We start from the raw sequence: 25,551 nt of genomic DNA, 5'->3' as shown, positions 1-25,551 counted from the left end.
ATTGATCATACGATCTGTAAGTTTCGTCGGTTTAAAGTCTTTATTTTTGAAAGAGCTGTAGTTAAAAGGGCTTGAACGAGTCACTTATCACGAGTGTATGCAAACTTAGAAACACCTAATCTTGACCAATTTTTGTCTTACAGAAAAACAGAAAAATACAAAATATTTAGAAAAGTAAAGCCAGCTTTTTTATTGTTTAAACTTTTGGTATCTCTAACAATTTTTAAGTTATTTTGAAAAAAAAGCATTTTTTCAAAATTAAAATTTTCAAAAATTTTACTTTAAAACCAATTTTTTTTCAAAAATAAGCACTTTGAATCGATGAAACTTACAGATCATATAAACATAACATAAGTAAAGTAACTTGTGAAGCGGTTACGATTAATTTCATTTAAGTTGATAATTGGGGGGTGATTTTCCTGATTTTTTTTGCCAAAATAAAAGGTACCAACTTTATTTTGAGCGTACTTGCTTACATTTAATGCTAGAAATTTTTTTTATAAAAACAGAAAAAAAGATTTTCTTAAACACTTTAAAAAAGTTGTAATGTGTTTTCCCCAAGAATGCTTCATTATTTGGATATTTCGCATTGAATTATTCTATTTGGAATTTTTCGAATATGAACCTATTTTTTATTGGCTATAACTCTGCTTTTACTAGGTATAGGGACCTAATATAGGGTCTAGGACATTTCGCCGTCGCCGTTTCGCCGTCGCCATTTCGCCGTCGCCGTTTCGCCGTCGAGCCATTTCGCCGTCGCCGTTTCGCCGTCGAGCCATTTCGCCGTCGCCATTTCGTTGTTAGCATTCGTACTTATAATTTCGGGATGATCATTATTTGTATATAAGTTTTGAATGGTTTTCGAACGATTATATACTATCACTTTTGCATAATGAAGTTTTTTATTTTTGATACAGTAAAAACAATTGAAATTGAAATCCCTGAAAATATTTTATTTTTCAGACGAAAACAGTGTATACTTGAATACGAAAATATAACTTGGTTTTACTAGCAACATCAGCATTTTATTTACACTGACATTTAGTATAAAAAAAGTTAGTATATTATCACCTTCTTGCGACATTTAGTATAAAAAAAGATAGTATGTTGTCACGTTCTTGTAAACTTAACCAATGCCGGGATGGCGACGGCGAAACGGCCGACGGCGAACTGGCTCGACGGCGAAACGGCCGACGGCGAAGTGGGTCGACGGCGAAACGGCGACGGCGAAACGTCCCAGTCCGCCTAATATATACACCATTTTTTTCACTTTTTTATAGGCTTTTGCTAAGAATTTTTTTTTTCGACAAAATGCTTACGTTTTGAGTTATTTGCGAAAAACCGTCTAATAACGTGGTTATTTTGTTGAAAAATGAACATATTCACTTGCAAATAACTCGAAAAGTATTGATTTGGTGAAAAAACTCTATAGAACAAAAGTTGCTTAAAATTAGTCAGTTTATCCATTTCGGAACTTATCTTGAACATATATTTTTTCACCCCCGAGATGGGGTGAAACTCACCCCCAAGGCAAAAGCACACATCGGCACCATATCACTTTTTTTCTATGACATGTTAGCTATGCGTAAGCCAAATTTCATGTCAATCCAAGAGTTTCTTTAAAATTTACAGCAAAAACCGTGAAAGAATGGACTAGGGGGCCGAAAAAAATCTATCCTTAGAAAAACTTGAAATTGTCAGATTAAGATAACGTAAGTTAAGTACATGCAAAACAGTGTATATTTCAAAAATCTGTCGATTTGGGCGGGGCGTAAGGAAATGGGTGAGTCATAAAGTTTCACAAGAAAAAAGCGAATATTTTGCGAAATGAACGATAGATCTAAAAACAAAAAAATACGTGCTCAATATTTTTCAAAAATCTATCGAATGATACCAAACACGACCCCTCGGTGAGGGGTGGGGGTTAAATTTAAAATTTTAAATATGAATCTAGCGATATTTCGCGAAATTAACATCGGATCAAAAAACTGAAAAATACACTTATTCAGTATGTTTGAAAAATTTATCGAATGGCACCAAACACAACCCCCCACGGAAGGGGGTGGGGGGTTACTTTAAAATTTTAAATAGGAGCCCCATTTTTTATTGCAGATTCGGATTCCTCACGTAAAAATAAGGAACTTTTATTAGAAACGTTTTTTCGAATTATGGATAAATGGCGCTATCGGAAAAAACGATTATTGGAAATGGAAAATTAAATTAAAAATGGGAAATTAAATTAAAAATGGAAAGTCCCCACTAAAATGGAAAACTTTACTTAACTTTTTTTGGTTTTAGAACCTACTCTTCACATCCCAATAGGTCCCCAAAGCGCTCGAGTGACTGCACATTTAGCATACTTTCCTCCCCTACTACAGGTTATACAGGCTTAATATACAAGTGGTTTTCACCCTGTATAATAATTATTATTATAGCGTGTGTTTAGCTTTATGTGAAAAAATAAAAAGTTTTAGAGGAAGTTGATAAAGGCTGTAAAAAACTGACATCACTTCCAAATTCCGTAATTAGTTCTTAAAGTATCAAAGAAATTTTAATGTTTACCTTTTATGGGATTTTTTCCTCTTTTTCTTCCTCTTTTTGTTTTCATCTTCCTCGTCATCACTATCACTTCGCCTTTTATCTCGGTTTTTGTGTTTCTTCTTTTCTTTTTTATGATCTCTGTCTCTAGACCTCGACCTACTTTCATCTCGATCTTTGTACTTATCCTTCTTGTGCTTCTTTTTCTTGGGCGGAGAATCTTCAGAATCCAACTCTATCACTTCTATACAGTCAGAATCCCTACGTAGCGGCGTTTTTTCTTTCTCTGTTCTCTCTTTCTCTGTTATGTCTTTCTCTGTCCTCTCTTTCTCTGTTCTGTCTTTCTCTGTTCTCTCAGGAGTTCTCTCTTCGGGTTGGTGATTCGTTTCGGCCGACTTAAGTTTTAAAAAGGCCGCAGCCTTTCTCTTTCGTTCTAGTTGAAGAGCTTTATCTTTTGTTGCAACAACAGACAATTTGTCTCTAACCGCTGCTAATTTGTCCTTAACCTTATCTTCGGCTGAAAACAGTTCAAAATTTAGACTAGATATATTTAACACATTATTCGCGGTATGCAAGTACTTGGAAGGGAATTGAGAAACGATCGTGCGCGAATAGCGGAGAAATATTGCAACTTTCTTAAATAATTCATATTGTCAATTGAAATTGTCAAATTGACGTACATTTCATATCTACTGTCATTGAAGAAGAAAAATTATATGTTGCTCCACAATATTGATATGACATGCAATTATTATATAAAGGTAAATTTAATTAATTGTATTTTGCTTGCAGTACTGCATTTTAATAACTAATTTTATTTGCTACATACAATTGTTTACGTTTTAATAACATAACCTGAATCTTATTTTTTCTTCTTATTATTTTTTTTGGACTATGGCCTTGACAATTATCCAGTAACCAGGACTAATATAATTGGCCAGTATAATTAAAAGTGCGAATAAAGTTGCAGAGCGTAGAAATAGGTGTCGCTTTGCCGAACTTGCACGGTCTCAATAGGGTAGAGTCCTATTAAATAGGAATAAATTTTATAGATCACTGAAAATTTAATTTTTTTCAACCCTTAAAATTTGTTTAAATTTAAACAAAAATTTTCCATAGATATCTTAGTAAACTGAATTATAATTTTTAATGTATTATATTTCTAATATTCTTTTAATAAAAAAAATTATCAATATCGGACTCTTTTGACTTGGTTTAAATTTAAACATTTAATAATAAAAGTTTCCTATCGGCCCTTTTTATCGTTTTCTGGAATATTCTTAATCCAGAAAACATTAATTAACATTAATAATATTAATTATTAATATTCGTTATAAACTATACAGTGATGAGCGCGCTAATAACCGTCAAAATAGCGCAAAAGATGGAAAACATATTAAATTGTGAAATAAAAAGAAATAAAACTAGTAAAGGTGTTACAATTAGCGATAGTAACATATACATTGACATTATATTGATTGTTTCCCACCTTTAGACGTATCAGAGGAGTATGTCAACTAAAACTGGACTGTATTAAAGATTTAGGTGTTTTGTTTGACAGAAAATTAACTTTTATACCACATATTACAGACATGATTAATAGGAGTATGCGAAATCTTGGATTTATAACACGTAATAGTTCTCAACTGTCACCGAATTGTTTTTTAAGGTTATATGTTTCTTTTGTGCGCTCATTGCTGGAATATGCCTCAATTATATGGTCACCTTACTATGATTGTCACATTAGAAATATTGAGTCCGTCCAGAAAACATTTCTTCGTTCTTTGGCATTTCGAGCTCATATCAATATTTGTCAGGGTTTTAACATTAATTATGATCTGGTTAATCAAACATTTAAATTGGATAGCTTGGAAGTAAGAAGGGCTAAATCAGATTTAACAATCATTTATAAAATATTAAATGGTCTATATCATTGCCCAACTATCTTACAAGCTATAAGCCTCAATACTGTCCAAAGACGGGTTTCCCCAATTTTTCGGATACCTTATCATAATACGAACTATTGCTTTTACTCCCCATTGTCACGCACCTTGCGTCTAATTAATCATAATCAAAACAGTCTTGATCCATTTGTGGACAGTCTTCGTGTATTTAAAAGAAGCATACATAATTCAGTAACTGAAGTAAAGTACTAAGTTCCTATAATTTATTAATTATTTATTATTGTTACTAATTTAATTTTGTTGGTTTTTATTGTTGTCATTGTTGTGATTTTTATTATCTTTTGTTATTTGTTATTTTAGGTTAAAATTGGTTATCTTTACTGTTTACCATAATATTTCATTTTTTTTATACATTTTTTGTAAATTGGCTCTGCCGTTTATTGAATAAATTGAATTGAAAAACTGTCACTGTGACAGTGGCATTTCTCAAACTCGTCCGATACGTCTAAAGGTGGGAAACAATCAATATAATGTCAATTTTTAAGCTACTATCGCTAAATTTAACACCTCTACTAGGTTCATCCCTTTTATCTCACAACTTAATATGCTTTCCACCTTTTGCGTTATTTTGCCGGTTATTAGTGCGCTCATCACTGTATACGTCGGTCAGATGGCTCAGAAGGCCGAGGCGCTCGATCGACAAATCTAGCGGATATACGATCGAGGTTCGATCCCCGGCCCAGTTATTGACAAAAAAGGGCAACGTCCTAGTATAAAATTCTACAGAATCTACGACTTGGTCTGGGTCTGGACTAAACTGGCGTCTGATCGGCCTATGGAGGAGCGGACGGCAAGGGTCAAGGGCTTGCGGCTTGGTGATACTGCTCCATAGATCCCAACCGAAGGGCGTTGGCGCCTAATAAGGGTGTATATACAGGGTGTTTCTAAATAAGTATGACAAACTTTAAAGGGTAATTCTCGTTGAAAAAATAATGATAGTTTGCTCGATAAACATATGGCTGCAAATGCTTTGTTTTCGAGATACGCAGTGTTAAATTTTTTCTTTCAAACTGCCAGTTTACTTATTGCTCTAAGGGCCGGTTGTTCGAACGCTAATCAACAATGATCACTATCAAATATGTAATTACTGTCATAACTGTCAATGTCAACTTTGGTTGGGTTGCTGAAAACATAATTGATTATAATTATGAGATTAGTTAATCAATTAACATAACAATTATTAACATAATTGATTAACTAATTTCATAATCGTAATCAATAATTATGTTTTCAGCAACCCAATCAAAGTTGACATTGACAGTTGTGACAGTAATTAAATATTTGATAATTATCATTTTTGATTGTCGTTCGAACAACCGGCCCTTAGAGCGGTTAAGCTATGAAAATGAAATTTGGAAGGGTTTTAAGAGGTAATTATTGAATATTTTTTGACATACAAATAAGAATTTTGTATTCTTATTTTGTAACGGTCTGAATTTTTTTAATGAAAAAAACAGTACACTGAGATATTTCGAATTAAAAATTATTTTTGAGTTACTGGTTTAATTTATGATAAAAAACCTTGCCTTATTTTAATATGGTGCACCGTTTTTATGTAAAAAAATATTAGCACATATTTTTCATTTCTTTAATACATTATCAATAAACTATCTAATACAATAATACTAAACTAATACAATAACAGAAAATAACACTAATAAGATTTAAACTAGGCTCAAAGCTACAACAAATGTTCAAAATGACCTTCAGAGGTGACACATGAATTTTATATTCATCATTGGCGCGCGTACGGGTAATGATCTGAATTTTTTTAATGAAAAATATAGTGCCCCACTGGGATATTTCAAATTAAACATGATTTTTGAATTCCTCGTTTAATTTACGACAAAAAATCTTTCTTGGCATTTTTTCATATGATGGCCGTTTTTCTGCAAAAAATGAAACATCTTAACGTTTACAAAGCATTTGAAATAAGTTTCTATTCGTACGGAAACTACCTCGAATACTTTGTAAGCGTTAAGAATTATTATTTTTGAAGTTATACTTCTTTAGGCGCGACTGAGAGTAAAATTTCATAATACTGCGCGCATGCGCGCACAGACAGTATAGCGTTTAGTTGCTATCTTTCAAGTTATGTATAAATATATCAGTGCAAGAAAAGGTGTGAAAAGAATATATTAGTGTTTTTAGTAAATATATTTATTATAATTTTTGTGTCTTTGGATTTGTACACAGGTGTATTAATTTCCACAGGAGTAAGATGAGTATTATTAAAACATTTTATTGTATATTTATTATACTTCACCTTGCCTATTTGTTACCGTGAATTGTCATTAGGTACGTCCGAACCGATATAGACACAGTCCTCGTAGCGTATTTGGTATAGCATTCGGCCAGAGATCGAGAGGTCTTGAGTTCGAATCCCTAGCAATCCTATACTTTTTTTATTTTTTTGAAAGCGGTCAGCACAAAATTAGTTTGGTGTTTAAAAAAATTAAAACAAACTGTTTAAAGTATATTTATTTTTAAGAAATCATATAATAGAAGTATAACTTCTTACGTGCGTACAAAGTACACACACATTGTTTTTTTGTATTAATCTTATTAGTGTTATTTTCTGTTATTGTTCTAGATTAGTATTATTGTATTAGACAGTTCATGATAATGTATTAAAAAAACGAAAAATACGCGCTAAACTGTTTATTTTTTTACAAAAAACCGGTGCACCATATGAAAATAAGACACGAGAGTTTTTTTATCATAAATTAAAGGAGGAACTCAAAAATAATTTTTAATTTAAAATATCTCAGTGGCGTACTATTTTTTTCTTTAAAAAATTCAGATCATTACCCGTATTCGCGCCAATGATGAAAACAAAATTCCTATTTGTATGTCAAAAAATGCGCAATAACTTCCTCTTAAAACCTACCAAATTTAATTTTTATAGCTTAACCGGTGTTAGAGTAATAAATAAATTGGCAGTTTGAAAAAAAAATTCAACACCCCGTATATTGGAAATGACGCGTTTGCGGACATATATGTTTATCAAGCAAACTGTCATTATTTTTTTATGTAGAATGACTCCTTACAGTTTGTCATACTTCTTTAGAAACACCCTGTATATGTATAAACTATATTCACACACTTTGTACTGGCGAAAAATGTGGAATGCGCAACCCAGCCTCTCGAAATCAGGATCTTCTTGATTTTTAGCGCGTGCAATTATCATCGCACGGGGAAGAACGACAGTGTATGGGCAAATACTATTGACTGTAATACATCCAACTCCCACAGAAATCTGGAAGCACGTTGCCACTAGCGCCTCAGTCGGCTTGAGTTGAACTACGTTTTGACAACGTAAAATTTGACGTAAGAATTCAAATTTAATTTTATAAATTTTTGAATAACGAGCTAATTTTGCTAAATTAAATTAAAATAAAAATAGTTCAAACACTTACACAAAAACAATAATAAAGCAATTTTATAAATGTAAGGTTAGATTGCTCTGGTTATCCCACTCATACCGCTAGATGGCACTATTTTTTTGCTTCCTTAAAATTAATGGGAAATGTCAAGAGTTGTATGTATTACAGTCAATAGTATTTGGTATGGGCAACAAGTCTCTGCATGTTTTATTTTCAATCAGTGGCGTAGCGTAGGATCACTCGTTGGATGTTTCATATTATTCAGAATTTTATGAGAAAACAAACAGTGTATTAAGGTTTATGGTTGACCTAAGGACCATGCCGAGCGATTTTATTACTGAATTCCTAGGGCGTTACAGAAGTTATCCCTGTTTATGGCCAATTAAAAATAAAGAATATTTTCTTTAACGCAAACACGCCACTGTCATTAATAAAATATATTTTTTGACGTCGTGTTCACTTTATCATGTATGATGGTTAGTATCAACATTTGTAATTATTCCTAAGAAGCAAAATTCAAAAGAATGCTCAGAACACCGTACAATTGCGTTAATGATGTCTATAAAGTGATGATTTTACAGAAAGCTGGATGGTGAAATTAGTGATAACCGATTAGGCTTTAGAAACGGCATGGGAACTAGGGAAGCATTATTCGGTATAAATATGATCATGCAAAGAAATCTAGACAAAAACCAAGACATGTACACATGCTTTATTGATTTCGAAAAAGCATTTGACAAGGTCGAGCACGACAATCTAATTAATATCTTAAAACTGAAAAACATTGACAGCCACGACATCAGAGTAATTTCAAAGCTCTACTGGAACCAGAAAGTCGAAATAAGAATCGAGGATCAAATGTCGGAATAGAAATTCTTCGGGTGTAAGACAGGGAGGTATATTGTCACCACTACTGTTTAATATACAGTGAGGACGTTTGAGTTGGAATAAATTCATTAGGGAGCTTTCAAGTATTACGTAACGCAGGTTAGGTTGGGGGGGGGGGGTCAAAAATCTTTAAAAATTGCGTTACGCAATAGTTAAACGCACATTACAGTGCGTTACGTACGGGGGAGGGGGTCAAAAATCTTCAAAAATTGCGTTACGTAATACTTGAACGCTCCCTTATCTCGAGAATGGACGAATTTGAAGAGAAATCCTGAGACACGTCGATTTTTATTTTTAAATTATGACTTTTTGGCATATATATCATACTAGTGACGTCATTAATCTGGGCGTGATGACGTAATCGATGATTTTTTTAAATGAGAGTAGCGGTTGTGTGACAGCTTATTTGAAAGCTTATTTAATTTTCTATCCCATAATATAAACATTAACATAATTATTTATACAGGGTGTACAAAAAAAATTATTTTATTAAATTAATTTACACAAGAAGAAGAATTTAAGCAATTTATTTAATCCAAAATACATTTTACTGCTGTCATAAAAACAGGTAATATTGTTTATTTCACAAATAACCATTGCTTTTCGCTTAAATTCACTGTTCAAACTGCTAAGAGACAGGTGGGTGGCAGTTTTAACATTGAATTTAAGCAAAAAACAATGTTTATAATTTGTCAAATAAACATTTCTTTCTGTTTTCTGACAGCACTCAAATGTATTTTGAAATAAATGAATTACATACATTCTTCTTTTTATCTCAATTAATTTAATTTAAAAAAAATCTTTTGGACTCCCTGTATAAATAAATATGTTAAAGTGTATATTACTGAATCGACAATTAAATAACCTTTCAAATGAGCTATCATACGACCCCTGCTCTCATTTAAAAAAATCATCGATTACGTCTACGTCATCACGCCCAGATGAATGACATCACTAGTATGACATATATGCCAAAAAGTCATAATTTAAAAATAAAAATCGACCTGTCTCAGGATTTCTCTCCAAATTCGCAACTTCTCGAGATTTTATTCCAACTCAAACGTCCTCACTGTATATAGCGAAGCAGTCTTCCAAGAAGCTTTAAGAGAGTGTAAGGATAGGGTGATCATAAATGGTGAAATCCTTAATAATATAAGATATGCCGATGACATTGTCATATTTACTTCAACTCTACAAAGTCTGACAAACATACTGAAACGACTGAACGAAAAGTGTACCGTTATGGTATTAAAATGAACTTAAATAAAGCAAAATTCATGGTCATTACAAAACATCCGAAAGACAACGAGAGACTCCATATTAATAATATCCCGATAAAAAGGGTCGATTAATACAAATATCTAGGAACATTGGTTAGTCGAAAACGCTGAACAAACACAAGAGATTAAAAGCCGTATAGAAATAGCAAGAGCAAAATTTGTGAAAATGAAACATCTATTAATTCTATTATGTAGTAGAGACCTAAGACTGGATCTAAGAATAAGGTTGTAATGCTGTAACGTTTTTACAACTTTGCTCCAAGGTTCTGAGGCCTGGACATTGAAGCAATTAGAGATTAAGAAATTGGAAGCTTTTGAGCGTTGGTGTTATCGAAGAATGCTACGAATATTGAGTAGACAAAATTAGCAATATTGACGATTGAAGTCGTTGATAGGGTTAATACGAGAGACGAAATTATACAGACAATTAAGAGGTGGAATCTTGAATATTTCGGTCATATAGTAAGAGGTCCTCGTTGTAGTGTGCTGCGTTTCATTATATGTAGAGGGCAAAATAAAAGGTAAGAGATGTAGAAAGAAGACGAACCTCCTGGTTACGAAATCTAGGGAATGATTTAGTCTGAGCTCTAACCAACTAACCAACTATTTAGAGCTGCTGTAAGTAAAATAAGAATTGCCATGTTGATATCGAACCTTAAGAAGAAGAAGAACCCAGCAAACAGGTTTGAGCCCAGTTACGTGATGATTACGTTAAATTTACGGCAAATTTCAACGAATACGTAACTCGGTGATTTATGACGGGAAAAAAACGTATTTCAGTGCCAAATCATTCACCTATATATTAGGGCTTCCTTTATACATGTTTGACATTAGAAATAATATAAAATCATAATGACGAATATAGTACATGTTTTTATAATAGGTGTGAATGTCGGTTACATCGCAAAGGTACGTTTATTTCACGTAATAATCACGAAACAGAAATAACTTCCTTTGGTTAAATTTTGAGAAATATTTTGGAAAACAAAATTTTACAACGGTGTTGGTTAAATACGTATCGCTTGAATTTTACTCACTGTATTTTATGAACGTCGAAAAATAAGATGTATTTCACGTAAAAGTAATGTAAATAATACCAATATTTAAAAAAAAAGTTTATGATTTCGCTTTTAAAACCATTTAGCATAACTATTTCAATCCAACCTTGATTTGACGCTATTTTTTTCTTTACAAGTATCACAGGAGCTAAAATGATGAAAGTATCACAGTTGAGTCTAATTTTCAAATCGCGCGCGGTGATGACGTACTACCAAGCCTTTCTCCTCCTTTAAATACTATCACGTGACCACGGTACATGATTAACATAGTTGGTTCGAAAACTAAATTATTCGATTTATCGAATAATAGATACGTTCGATAGGATTATTTTTTTATATTATTCTGGTATTGAAATAGATTTTTACTAAGACCAATTAGTTAATTGTAGAATAATTTAAAAACAAAAAGAAAATACGTAATACTAATTTAAAGTAAGTAGAATATAGTTTAACTGTAATTTAAATATAATCGATTTTTAAAATCGATTATCATAACCACTAATATCAGCTTCTCACAACAAAAAGTAAAAGTGAAACGTGAAGAGCTTTATTTCCTTCGTTTTATTTAGGCGGCTTTATTTATAATGTCTTCCGTATTAACGTTTACCTCACTGCTCGAGGGTTGAAGTGCCGATGATGCAATTAGAAAAAAACAAGAAAGTGTCGAAGTGCCCTCCTAGAAATAAAAAGTGACCTGTGCACTTTGCCTGTGTTGTGTGTTTTGTGTTGGCAAATTTTTTAATGTGTCTTTAGGTCGGTACCATTTTTGGTTCATTATATTGTATAATAATAATTATACAAGACAAATGTTTTATTAAAGTCTCTAAATTCTACTAAATAAATACATTGTTAATACTTTATATTATGCTTGTTTTATTTATATCATATGAGAATAATTACGTGATTCATAAGTTAATTAAGGTCGAATTATTTACGTGAACCTAGGACGTATCTTTCACGTCAATACTAATATATACATTCCCTAAAAGATACGTTAATCAACACGTATTTGCAACGTGAATTTCCCGAAACATTTTATTGCTATTAAGGTAAATAACACGTCTATTGAAGACGAATTAGTCACGTAATTTAAAGACGTATTTTCAATGTGACATTCCAACCAAATTTTCACGTGAAATTCACGTAAGCAATTTACGTATATTGGTGACAAATGTACCCAAAATTCACGTAATTAACACGTCGGTCTATTTGCTGGGGAACTTACCTTTTTTAGCACCTTGCTTTTCTACACCATCCAGAAATTCCATCATTTCTAAAATGGGATCTTCATTAATACTAACAATTTTCTTTCCTATTTGATCATTTTTCGAGACATGTTTTTCATGTTTAGGTTCCTCATTTTTGGAAACAATTTTTTCATGTTTAGGTTCCTCATTTTTGGAGACAATTTTTTCATGTTTAGGTTCCTCATTTTTGGAGGCATTCTCTTGAACTTGTATAGGTGGAATCACCGGTTTCTGTACATCACCAATCCTCCACAAAATATTTTTCAATAAATGGGGTGCTGCAGGAGTAGGGGATTTTTGTGTTTCTGTATTTTCAGATGATGCCTGTTCCTCTTCATCACTACTTTCCTCGATAGGTAGAGCACTTTTTATCTCTTTGGGGAGTTCTTCTTTGGCTTTTTTTATAGAAAAGCTTACAGGGGCTAAAAAATACTTAGTTTGTTACAATGGTTTACAGAGGCTAAAAATTACTTAGTTGGTTAATAAGATCTTACCGCCTTATCGTGGCAGAAAATATCAAATACGATATAGCAAGGATCATAATTGTCCAGAACTCAGTAATGACTGATCTGTCAGCGTTACGGCAGTCACGACCATTACGCAATAAGAAAGTAGAGTATAATCGTCAGTAATTTAAACTTTTAAAACCAAAAACGAGAACTGAACTTATTAATTTTATTTTAAACTAAATTTTACACATTCTATCTATAATATGTAATATCTAATCTATACTCTGTTTTTTAAATAAAATGGTTACATTTTTTCAACTTACTTTAATTGCTCAGATAAGAGTAATTAGGCAACACTGATTCGACCTCATAATATATTTCTCCAAATTTGGGTGAATCAGAAAGGCATATGTGATATTATTAATATAATTTCAGGAGGCGTGGACTGTATGAGGTTTGCTGGTCTAATTAGAATTAAGAAAGGGTTATGATAAACAGACAATATGATAAGTGTATAAAAGTCTTACCAAATCCTTTGGCGCTGATCACTGATCGCGTTTTTATTAAACACATAATATGCCGTTTTCACACGCAATTTCACAACTGTTCCGTGCACGAGTTTTAATGTTTTAATGTTTAACGGTTATTTTATATCGGATTACTGTCTTATTTTGCAGAGATGTGTTGCCAAACGAAAGCTAACACACAAGAGAGATTACTGGCCACAATCTTAGTTTTCGTACTGAGATTTAGCAGAAAATAAAGGCTTACGCATTTTTCTTCCGTTCCCTTTGCGGGTCAACAGTAGAAGAGAATGTTGAGAGTGAGAAGATGTAAAGACACTCAATAGAAATCGAGATAGCATCGCGCGTTTCCTCGTTTCAGCAATAGTTGTCTGAATGGGTAGGGATGAAATGAACTATTAGGATATTGGCAAGGGGTGAATTAAGGTAAAGTTTAAAATTGAAGATGAAAAAATATTGAACTTATGCAGCAAAAAATATAAGATTATTAAAAATATAATATTATTTTTTGCATGTGAAAAATGAAACACTGGGGTATACAAGACATTTATCATCAGCTTTACAAGAGTCTTCTTAAGGTGCCGAGTCCGTATTTAGACGTTGGCCGTCATCAGGTTTACAAGTTCCTGAAACCGTTCTCTATCGGCTGCTGCGCGAAATAATTCTTCTACCGTGGAACCACACCGTTGTCTACTATTACGCAACCATGAAAGTTTCTTTCGACTAATCCATCTCTTTCTCTCCACTTTACCTTGTCTTATAAGGCGAAGTAGATGGTATTTAGGTCCTCTAATTATATGGCCGAAGTATTCTGTTTTTCTCCTCATTATGATCTGCTCATATTCTGTTTATGGGCAGATGTTCTGAATTCATCATTTGGAGAACATCTTCATTGGAAGTGTGCGAAACACACGATATCTTTAGGATTCGTCCATGGCACCATAATTCGAATTCTTCTAATTTATTTAGCATTTTGATTTTTAACGTCCATGTCTCACAACCATACAATAATATAGACCACACAAAACATTTCGGAACTTTCTTGCGAATATTCATCGACAGGCTTCGGTTACATAAAACTGGTTTCCAGGTCATAAAAGCCTTACGTGATATTTCGATCCTGGTTATTATCTCTTCAACGCAGTCGCAATTTACATTTAACCAACTGCCAAAGTATATAAAATGGTTTACCCGTTCTATATCCTCTCCATCAAGAGAAAGCACACCTTGACCTACATTAATCTTTCCAACTGCCATCCACTTTGTCTTTGAAATATTGATTTTTAGACCTCTCCGATAAGTTGCTTCACTGACTAGATTTACTAATGGCTGAAGAGCTTGTAAATTTTCTGCAAGAATGGCTGTGTCGTCAAAGTATCTGATATTGTTGATTACTTCTCTGTCCAGTCTTACTCCCTCTTATATGTCGACCAAAGCCTACCTAAAGATTTCTTCAGAGTACAGATTAAAAAGACTGAGTAACAAAATACAACCCTGGCGTGCTCCACGTTTGATGGGTAGTTTTCAGTACGACTATCCCCAACTTGGATAGAGGCTTTTACGAAATTTACACCACTATGTGGTAAAAAGGTTTTTTGAAAATATATATACGAAATTTACAAGAGTAAATTTCGTAAATAAATTCAATTTTTCTCTAAATTCTGGAAAAATTTTGAGAAGAATTCTAAGGTCATTTTTTGATGGTTTTGGGTTGGGGGTAGAACTGTTCGTTGGATCGTAACGTATGGGAGGAAAGAGGGTAGCTCAAGAAGTAAATAATAAAGGGTTTGTTGCAGTGGCGACGCGTGACTTTTTCTAAAGTGTTACCAAAACCAGATATATATATATATATATATATATATATATATATATATATATATATATATATATATATATATATATATATATATATATATATATAGACTTTAGTTTTTTATTGAGGTTGCAGTCATTTATTTCTAAGGGGCATATATATATATATATATATATATATATATATATATATATATATATATATATATATATATGATTATATATATAATGTATTTTATAAATATTTTTAATATATAGTGTCCCCATACATCAAAGTTTGTCCGACTAGACACAGTGAATTTTCAGCTTGCTATTAATCAACTTTTTTTTGGTACGCGCGATCCAGGTCTATTATAAAAATAGATGAAATACAGAAATAAAATTAAAAAATAAAAAATTTAAGAAATTATATAAAGTATCTACAAACTAAAAACATATTTGTTGTTTTTAGGTAAAATATGTATTATATCACCTTTATACTTTATTAAAAAATCCAAATTGTATAATTAGTATACTAATCAGTACATTCATTTGTCATTTTTAGCCTAAAATATTAAATAATTTTTATTTTATTGATTATACCTACACTACAATGTACTGTATAATCAATAGTATAATCAATATTATTATATGTCATATAATAATGTTGTTGTTAATTAATATATTTCGACAAGTAATTAAAATCGATTAATATGATTTATATAGGATAAAAAGGTATAGATATGTTATCTGTATAGTAAGCAAGTACAGTTACAAGTTATAAACTGATAATTAATAATGCATATTATGCAATAATCGAATCCAAAGGGCCGGTACGGTTAACTAACCGGAGTTTAATCGAGAAAATACCGGCCCTAAGAATAACAGGTCAAAACGGCAAACAGGTGTATGTTTTCAAAAAACTTTTGATAGTGTGTAAAAAATATTTTATTATCAGCTGATAATCATAAATAATTATCAGCTATTATTAGCTGATAATAAAATATTTTTTACACACTATCAAAAGTTTTTTGAAAACATACACCTGTTTGCCGTTTTGACCTATTTAGAAGTGTGTACAAGTCTTGCAGTCTTTTCCAATTCTAAGAATAACAGACTTCATAAATGGAATTATAATTATTCCCTATAATTATAATAATAATTAAAATTGCATTTATTAAGTCTGATATTCTTACGGTCGGTATTTTCTGTCCCGATAGACACCGGCCCTACCTAGCGTCACCAAATTAAAATTTGGTAACACGAATACTAATCCACAGCGGCTTCAGAGCCATCGTGCCCGCAAAATTTTCAGAGACGATCCAGTCCTGACCGATACAAAGATCCTACCATCGTTGCCACTCACAGAAGTGGTAACGGCGCGGCGCACGTTAAGGGCGTATTATAATAACGTGCAACCGATTTTACATAAACTCACTGATATTTTCGTGCGTCTAGTTGGCTATTTTACTGAATTAGGTAGATACTATTAACAAATATTTCTATTTTTAAAAAATATAAATGGAATTATTTCATAGTAGTCATAAAATATTTATTTGCAAATTTTAACTGTTACCAATGGTAACAATGGTTACATGGACGCTTCGCCAGTGGTTTGTTGGGGTAAGGGGCATATAGCATACAAACGGATTAAGAGGTAACATCAGCGCGCGGAAAACGCGTTCCAAGATTGTAGCTTTACTTTTGAATATTTTGTCGAGATATTTGGCACACATATTCGTAATATAGTAAAGAATGGCAGAAAAGAGCCCAATTTAAGAAATATGTTAGTATGTGGAAATTACTGTATAATTAACTAAAATATTACAAAAACGAGCCTGTACCGCCATTAAGAAGAAGAAAAAAATTGAATTTCTTCAAATAAACATTTTTATCCCATGCCTAGATTTTGTGTCACAATGGAATTACTAAAAGTCGATTATCTATAACAAGAAATCGAACTTGACTGACCTGGCAACATTTAGCGCGCCTATGAGTATACTAATTATTGTTTTTGACAGTATAGTGCCACTGTCACTGTTATACTGCCGACGCACTGTTGCCGCAAAGTTGAAAGTTCGCAGAACTTTCGTAAAACAAAAATATTGATGACGCGCTGATGTAGCTTCTTAACGTGCAGGGATGTGCGAGACGTCACACGATACGAATTAACGAGTAGAACTGAATGCTGAAAAAATCAACCATCATGTCATAAAGGCATTAGATACGTATCTTCACGCCTATTGGTCCGATTTTAATGCGTGAAACCTGGCACATCCCTGCACGTTAAGCCGTTTGGATACTACATGCCACTTATCCCCAGCCTTTCATTACTTATTTCTTGAGCTACCGTCTTGTCACGATCCAATGAACCGTTCTAACCAGCTTTGGAGAAAAAATATTATTGTGAGGTCGAATCAGTGTTGCATAATTACTTATAAGGACAAATGAGGCAAGTTCAAGAGAAATCATTAGAATACAACAAACCGGCCTATTTATGTTTCGTGGACCATAAGAAAGCATTTGACAGGGTCAAATTAAAGGACATTATCTATTTGTTACACTCAAGAGAGGTACACCTATAGGAATAATCAAAACTATCGAAAACATCTACCAAAACAACGCAATAAAAGTAAAAGTAGAAGATGAAGTAGCTGGCCCAATTGAAGCTACCAGTGGGATAAAACAGGGTGATTCCCTGAGTCCTTTATTGTTCAACTTGATCATGAATGAAATAATAAAAAAAGTAAGAACTAAAAATGATACCAAATGGGAGAAAAACAACTTAAAATAAACTGCTACGCAGACGATGCAATACTAATCTCCCAAAGTGAAGATGATTTACAACGTATGCTGCACCAATTTAAGATAACTGCCAGAAAATTTAACATGTTAATTTCCCCAAAAAAGACAAAATGCATGGTTATAAAAGTAAATTCAAGAACATGTAAATTGGAGCGAGAGGGTCAGATAATACAACAAGTGATGGAATTTAAGTATCTAGGCATCACACTATCTAGATACGGAAAGCTCGAAACAGAAGTGGAACATCAAGTGAATAGAGCAAACAGAGCCGCAGATTGCCTGAGTGACACAGTATGGAGAAATAAAAAGGTCGGAAAAGAAATGAAAGGCAGAATTTACAAAATAGTCATCAGACCAATAATGACATATGCGGCAGAAACACGACCTGACACAGAGAGGACAAAAAGATTGTTCGAAACAGCGGAGATGAAAACCCTTCGAAAAATCGATGATACGACACTATGGGACAGAGCTAAAAGTACAGATATTCGACGGAGATGCAAGGTGGAGAATTAATAAATGGGTAAGAAACAGCGGAGTAGAATGGAATGACCACATAAGCCGAATGACAACAAATATAGTAAGGACAGCGAGAGACGGTTCCCCATAGGAAGACGATCAGTGGGAAGACCACAAAAACGATGGAACGTCAACTTACTTGAGGCACGTTGAAAAAACAAACAGTCATGTCCATACAAATAGAAGAAGAAGACAAATAAAATTAGAAAAATATGTGATTTTAATTTAATGATAGTTAATATGATTAAACTCACCTATAACTTTCCTTTCCTTTTTTTCTTTTGGTGGCTTCTTCACCACCTCTTTCTCTTTATTGGTTTCTTGTTTTTCTTGTCCGTTTTTATTGTTTTCGTCCATGAACCGCTTTAGAGTTTCTTTATAATACTTATAAAACTTATGGCTTGATTGTAAAAACTCAAATCTCGGGTCATTTTTAGCCTTAACAATATCCTCAAACTGTTCTCCATTTTTGGAAACGTACAACGCCATCTTGTCTATGACAATTTTGGTTTCATCAGTTGGTGCTGCTGTGGATTCAACTTTTGTGACAGTTCGTACTTCTCTATCGTCGCTTTCTGTGCTGTCATCAGAATCACTGTCTGAGCCGGATCCATAGGCAGCGAGGGAAAGCAGAGGTTTGTTTACTTCTACTTTCTTCTTTTCACCAACAATTGTGACTGTTCTTTCATCTTCTTGATTTTTAACCGTTTCTGGTAACTGAGGTAGTTGAGGTACATTTGCTATGTAGGGATTTGTTTCCTTGTTTACGTTTGATACGATTTGTGCGTATGAATTGTTTGATTGTTGAAACTGTTGCAGGTACTGTGTGTACGCCATTTGTTGGATATAATGTTGTAGAGTCGGATCCAAGTTTTGGAAATCTGCTGGTGGTACGAATTGCCCTTAAAAAAATATATATTACATTTCTGATAACCAAAATAAGGGTATAAAATTTTGTTTAATGCTGATTTTTTTACAATGTATGAAAGTTATACACCACTGTGATGAGCTCGCTAATCGGCAAAATAACGTAAAAAACGGAAAGTATATTAAGTTGTGCATTATAAACAACTATATTTATGAACATAAAAATTTGCCTTATATTGTTTCCCACCTTTAGACGTAGCGGACGAGTTTGGCAACTACCAATGTGACAGTGACAGTTTTAGTTGACATACTCCTCTGATACGTCTAAAGGCGGGAACAATGAATATAATGTAAATTTATAGGTTTTTATCGGTAAATCTCTACAAGTTTCATTCCTCTTTATCTCACAACTTGTTATGTTTTCTATCTTTTGCGTTATTTTGCCGGTTATTAGCGCGCTCATCATTGTATTATACAACTATACACAGTCCAGTCGCCAGGACTAAAATATATTTGACATTCAAGTAAGCTTAACATAATGCCAGTGTTGTCATATCGTCAATTATTTCATACTCTCACATACAATGCCAAATATATCCGCTAATGTATCAAAGGTGAATTTGCCAAAAATAATTTAAAATATTTAACTGCATTTAAAGTAGAACAAAATAATTATTTATGAATGCTATTTTATATAAATTCAAAAATTGTAGCGTCTCATAACAAAAAGAATAATTTCGTAAAAGTATATCTTTATATTTTAAATATTCGTATACATTATAGGAACAAAAAAAAATAAAAATGCGAGAATTATCATAACGAAAACTTTGTTTATTTATGTATTTAGATTCATAATATGGAAAATTGCTCTTATGAAAAGTTGTTTAGAATTAAAAACTATATTATATCCCATTCAGAATAGTTTATTACAAAAACGCCACAAGGAAATAGCTGCAGAACAACATTAAAAACTATGTTTTGATGTGCAATTATATCCTAATTTAAATATTGTGAACAATAAAGGTACTTTACTCTTGAGCGAAATTAATATTTTTTAACATATTATGGTTGCATCTTAGATTTTAGACTATGCAGAGCTCTTTATGAAGAATAACTTTTCTTCGTAAAATTAATAATAAAAGAGTCATCATTATGGGTATCCGTAATTTTATAAAAAATTTCAATTTTTTTTAATTAGAAGAATTCGTCTGAAGAAATACAAAAATAAGACTGTGTTGGATACATGTGAAACAAACTTGAAATATTCTGAGCTTTGGAAAACTTACCTGGATTTCCAGCCTGTCCTTGATAATGTAGCGCCAGCTGTTTGTAGTACTCAAGATACTGTTGCACGTAGTAGTACTGGTAGTATTGTTGCTGCTCATAAGTCATCTGCTCGTACTCCGGTATTTTCTGCGTCTCTTGGTTCTCCGCCTGGTTACCCTGGATACGATTGACCAGTTGACTGTAAGCGCAGTTCACTGACGGCTTGTATGGTATCTGCGGGATCGATTTGGCAGTGGTACCCGCCTGTTTGACAATAAATTAAGTTACTTTTGAACGACAACGTTATAGACGATGGTTGGTTTTTTTTTCTTCAAAGAATTCACGTATATTTATTACCACACATTTAAATTTCACGCTGGTTTACGTTAGTTAATCAAAGGGAAAAAATTGTAACAAAATATTTTTATGTTACTACTTATATACCTCTGAAAAGAATCCCAACCATCTCTGAGGCAATGACAATAAGGCCTTAACATCCAATAATCTAGTAAAGGGATGTCATATATCAAAGTAATCCTAAACTATCGTAATGTATTAATGGTAATTTATTAAGGGCAGCAGGGTAATGGTTAAAGATAATGTTGATCAAGTCTATCGAGATATAAATTTGTATCATGACGATTCGGTACGCATTGTAACGTTGACGTCGTCAGCTCGTGCCGATGGCTTGGCAGCGCTCTTTCGCACGCACTAGCACTACCTATCACTTCCATTCAATGTGCGGTGGAGATAGATCACCAGCACTGATATAAAAACGACGTTCGCCACAATAGACAGTTCTACTGGAAAATTGATCTGGTAAGAACTCCATTGGCCAAAGGGTGTTGACTTAAGGCCAATCGCCTCTGCTAAAGGATTGATTTAGTAGCGGCTCTCAAAGTGTTGATTTAAGGCCAAACCGTCCTGCCGCAGCGACCAACTATTAATTGATCGCCTTCCCGTTCCTTACCGGATCGAGTATTGGTTGATCTGTCCCACCTCTAATCCTATACCAGCACCGAATCATTCTTTCTTCTTGATGTGTGTACCTATACTAAATAACACATCGTATTGTCACTTCAATTAACTGCTTTTTATTATACGGGGAAGATATAGTTTTTTTGTTGTTTATTAAAAATTTAATTTTTATTTAAATTAAACTAGGGTTTTAATGAGTCTAGTGCCTAACAGAGGGATTTAGCTCAAAGGTGGCAAGTTTTGACGCTACATGATTTCGAAACACTATACATAATTTAACGTTTAATTACCTTCCCCCGATGGAAGGAATAACTGAAAATAAAAAAGGGACACGAAACAATTTAAAACAATATTTAAAAAAAATGGCACGAAATTTGCAATGTACCAAAGGCTTCGATAAGGTGTAAATTAGGATTTCTAACCATAGAAATTATTCTAAAAGAGTAGGACAGTGGTCCAAAATAACTTCTATAAGACTATTCTAGAAGTTAAGTAGTCTTCATTCATAGTCATGATAGTAGCAACACATTTTTTTTTGTTTGCGTACTTGTAGTAAAAATAATGACATCTTTAGTTCCATGACCGATATCGATCGCTGGATATCATGTTGGCTACGTGACTTCATTGACAGTAGCTCTGAATAATGATGTAGTCGATTTTCCGTACTATTGTCTTAGATTTTTCAGCCATGATGCTCTTGTTCTACCAGAACCACCTTTCCTTCAATGTTCCCTGAATTATCAGATCTAAAAGTTCATATTTTTCGGGGTGTCTCATGTGATAGAGGTATTCCAGCTTGCGTCTCTTTATTATATTGACCAGTTGTGTTGTTTGGTTCAGCCGTCTGAACTGACAACTCTGTCGACCTAACTTATTCTTAGCAGTCGTCTGTATATCCACATCTCAAAGACTTCCAAGCGTTTAAGCATAGCCTCACTAAGAGTCCAAACTTCCATTCCATACAGAAGGAAAAAATGTCGCACCGATATTATTTACGAAACTTATTTTTAAGGCATAAGATATGACCTATATTTCAATGTAAATAACCCTCACTTGTTGAAACAACTGTTTATAAAAAAATTATGCAATGAACTGTTATATCGCGAGGTATAACGAGACTAACGTTGCTAAAAGAGAAGTGCGCGTGAGCAAACGTCACCACCGCCAAATATTTAGCGTTAAGTCATCTTTTCAAGTCAAAAACTCCCAGTTCTCTTAATAAATGCGTATAGCCGAAGAAAGAGTTATTTTCAACCCAAGATATTTCTGTTTCGTCGAAAAAATTCAAAATGTACAATAGAGTAACAGATTGTTAAATTTCACTAAACAGTTACTGAAAGTATACTACAAGCACAATAAAGATGCACTAGAATTCTGACATAAACCAAGACACATTGAATGTTACGAGCAGCACTCACAAATCATAATTTACGATGTATATATTATATACATTGTAAATCCCAAATCATGATTTAGGAAGTTTATACATTGTAAATCATGATTCGGGAGTGCTCCTCATAACATTCAACGTGTATTGGTCTGAGTGAGTGAGTGAGTGTGTGAAAAAATGTCTTGGATGCGGGTCCGTTAGCCACAGATTTTTATTTTATTTTTACCTCAATTTATTAGTTTTGTTATATTCCCACCTATCTGACTCAAATGACTATATTTGTTTCTTTCAAGTAGTTTATGAGTAATTTAAATATTTCCATTTTATGGCAACTTAGTAGATATTCTGTACTAATTGGAAAATGAACTTGTGTTTGTCGTAAATTGTAATACAATTGATTTATATATCTCTCGTTAATTTTGCATTCAAAGAAAATATGGTTCAAATCTCTAATCGAAACATTATCACAAAAACAGAATGATGAATTAACTATTGGTCTGTTTACTTTGGTCTGTTTACTATTGGGTGTGTATTGGTCTGTTTACTTCTAGTGCATATTTATTGTGATTTTAGTATTATAATTTATTGAATTAAATATATGGAAATGAACATATATCGAGTGCACCTGTTTTTGTTTGAGTGGTTTAAGCATCGCCAGAATTTTGCGACACAAACACTAATTCGATCACCAGAAAAAATATATCTCTGCTTCAACGACTGAAAGAAGGCTTTTGACAGAGTCAAGTATGAAAAATTGTTGAATACACTGCAGAAAAGGGAGCTAGACGGAAAAGACCTCCACATCATTCTAAACCTTTATCGGAACTAGGGATTGTAATCCAGCAGCATTTTCAATCCAGCTGGATTTTTGCAAGATTGGCCTGAATCCAGCTGGATCCAGCAAAATGTGGAATCAAAATAAAAACATGATTTTAATGTTTTTTGTATGTATGCTAAATTTCTAAACAACAGAAATGAATTGTTTAGCTTAATGTAAGTGATACCTTAAAAACATATGCCTAACCTACTTCGCACAGAACTGCACATATAGCCGGTTGCGGAGAAAGCCCTTCCGGCCTCTGTGCTGGTCGGTTTTAAGGTCATCAAATAGTCATAGACTATTGACACACGATCGGCTTTGACTCCTTCGGGCTCATAAACCGCCATATCCTTTTCCAAAATATTTTCGTAATCTTTTTGAGAATCAGTTTTTTGGCTATAAATGTTTTCTCTTTCTCGTTTCAATTCAATCTCAAGTTCTTGTTCCAAAGTAAAATTCACAGGCTCCGGATTAGTTGGTCCATCTTCTTCCATTATCTCTTGCACTGGTTCCACAGTTACTTGTTTATTTATACGAATCAACAAATTTTTCATCTCTTGTCGCATTGCATTCTTTTTCGGCATGGGGAAGTAACCAGGATTGTTTAGTACTTCGTCATACTTTTTTGATTTTGTAAATACACTAATGTACCTGTAATCTCATAGAGACGCCGTTCCGTGATTCTGTTGCGTAGTGCTTCCGATAGATCAGCATTAAGGCTAAAGTCCTGGCTATTTAGTTTGTCTAAGACAAATTTCATAGTTGTGCCGGCCGTTATCAAAGTGGAATCTATTCTGTAAAGAGCTTTTACAGCCGGTTGAAAGTGGCGATTAACTCATTGATTATTATTGACCACTCGCCTGCAGAGAATTTTATTGCAGAATCAATGTATATCAACGCTTTATCGATGCAAACTTTTAAGCTATAGAAACTTTCCAGCATACTGAGCTACTGCCAGCGCGATAGAATGGCAAGTTGCCAACTCACGGCTTTGAATAAAGAGGCTAATGAAGACATTAAGTAACTTATTTCGAATTTGACACGTTTGCGGATCCGCGCTGCTGGATCCAGCATGATTTGCTGGATCCAGCATGTGAAAAAAAGCGCTGGATCCAGCTGGATTGCTGGATGCTGGATCCAGCAATTGCAATCTCTAATCGGAACCAAGAAGAAACCTTAAAATATTCAAACTACTATATAACAAACTACTAAAAGCATCAAAATCCATATACATAAAGGTGTCCAACAAAGCTGTGTCAACACAATACAAAGAGATGTCCTCATTACTCTGCCATGCTCTGAATGCGTATTCAATAGACGACGATGAAATTAGTATAAAAATAAAGTGTATATATATTTACAATATCTGGTATGCAGACGATACGCTATTAAGAAGAATGAAAAAAAAAGAAAAAGAAGTTTTTGAACAAAATTAAAATTACAAAATTATAGTATCTAAGGCACTTCATAATACCCGAACCTTATATTTCAAATCTTGTAACGCATAATCGAATGAAGGAGTCGTAAAAGGTTACTTATTTAATTTGAGGAACTCCTTTAAATGTTTTTCTGTAGACCTGTTTAGGGCACCGGCATCAAAAATTAGAATTCCCGTGATGATTGCCAACGTTTTTGGATGAGATTATCAAGAAGACAAAAACCAATTGGCGCTATTACAACGCTTCTAATAATATGGTATCCAATTATGATTAATGTAAGACAAATAATATAAAACCTAGATCACTTATACAGTGGGGACATGCTTTAAATGTGCAGGATCA

At 33.2% G+C, this 25,551-nt stretch overlaps 1 protein-coding gene across 1 annotated transcript in view; it reads right to left on the bottom strand.

The window, feature by feature from the left end:
* Positions 1-25,551, bottom strand: part of LOC114329409 (protein suppressor of white apricot) — a 116,531-nt gene that overhangs the window by 10,762 nt on the left and 80,218 nt on the right. Inside the window, exons 6-9 of the mRNA XM_050655234.1 lie at positions 20,603-20,846; positions 18,704-19,351; positions 12,340-12,783; positions 2,563-3,055 (exon numbers count right to left, since the gene is read on the bottom strand). Of these exons, the coding sequence (XP_050511191.1) occupies positions 2,563-3,055; positions 12,340-12,783; positions 18,704-19,351; positions 20,603-20,846 (1,829 nt within the window). The remainder of the gene's footprint in view (positions 1-2,562; positions 3,056-12,339; positions 12,784-18,703; positions 19,352-20,602; positions 20,847-25,551) is intronic.

The sequence above is a fragment of the Diabrotica virgifera genome, chromosome 7 (genome assembly GCF_917563875.1).
Source record: "Diabrotica virgifera virgifera chromosome 7, PGI_DIABVI_V3a".
Lineage (NCBI taxonomy): Eukaryota > Metazoa > Arthropoda > Insecta > Coleoptera > Chrysomelidae > Diabrotica > Diabrotica virgifera.
This window is presented reverse-complemented; position numbering and strand designations above follow the sequence as displayed.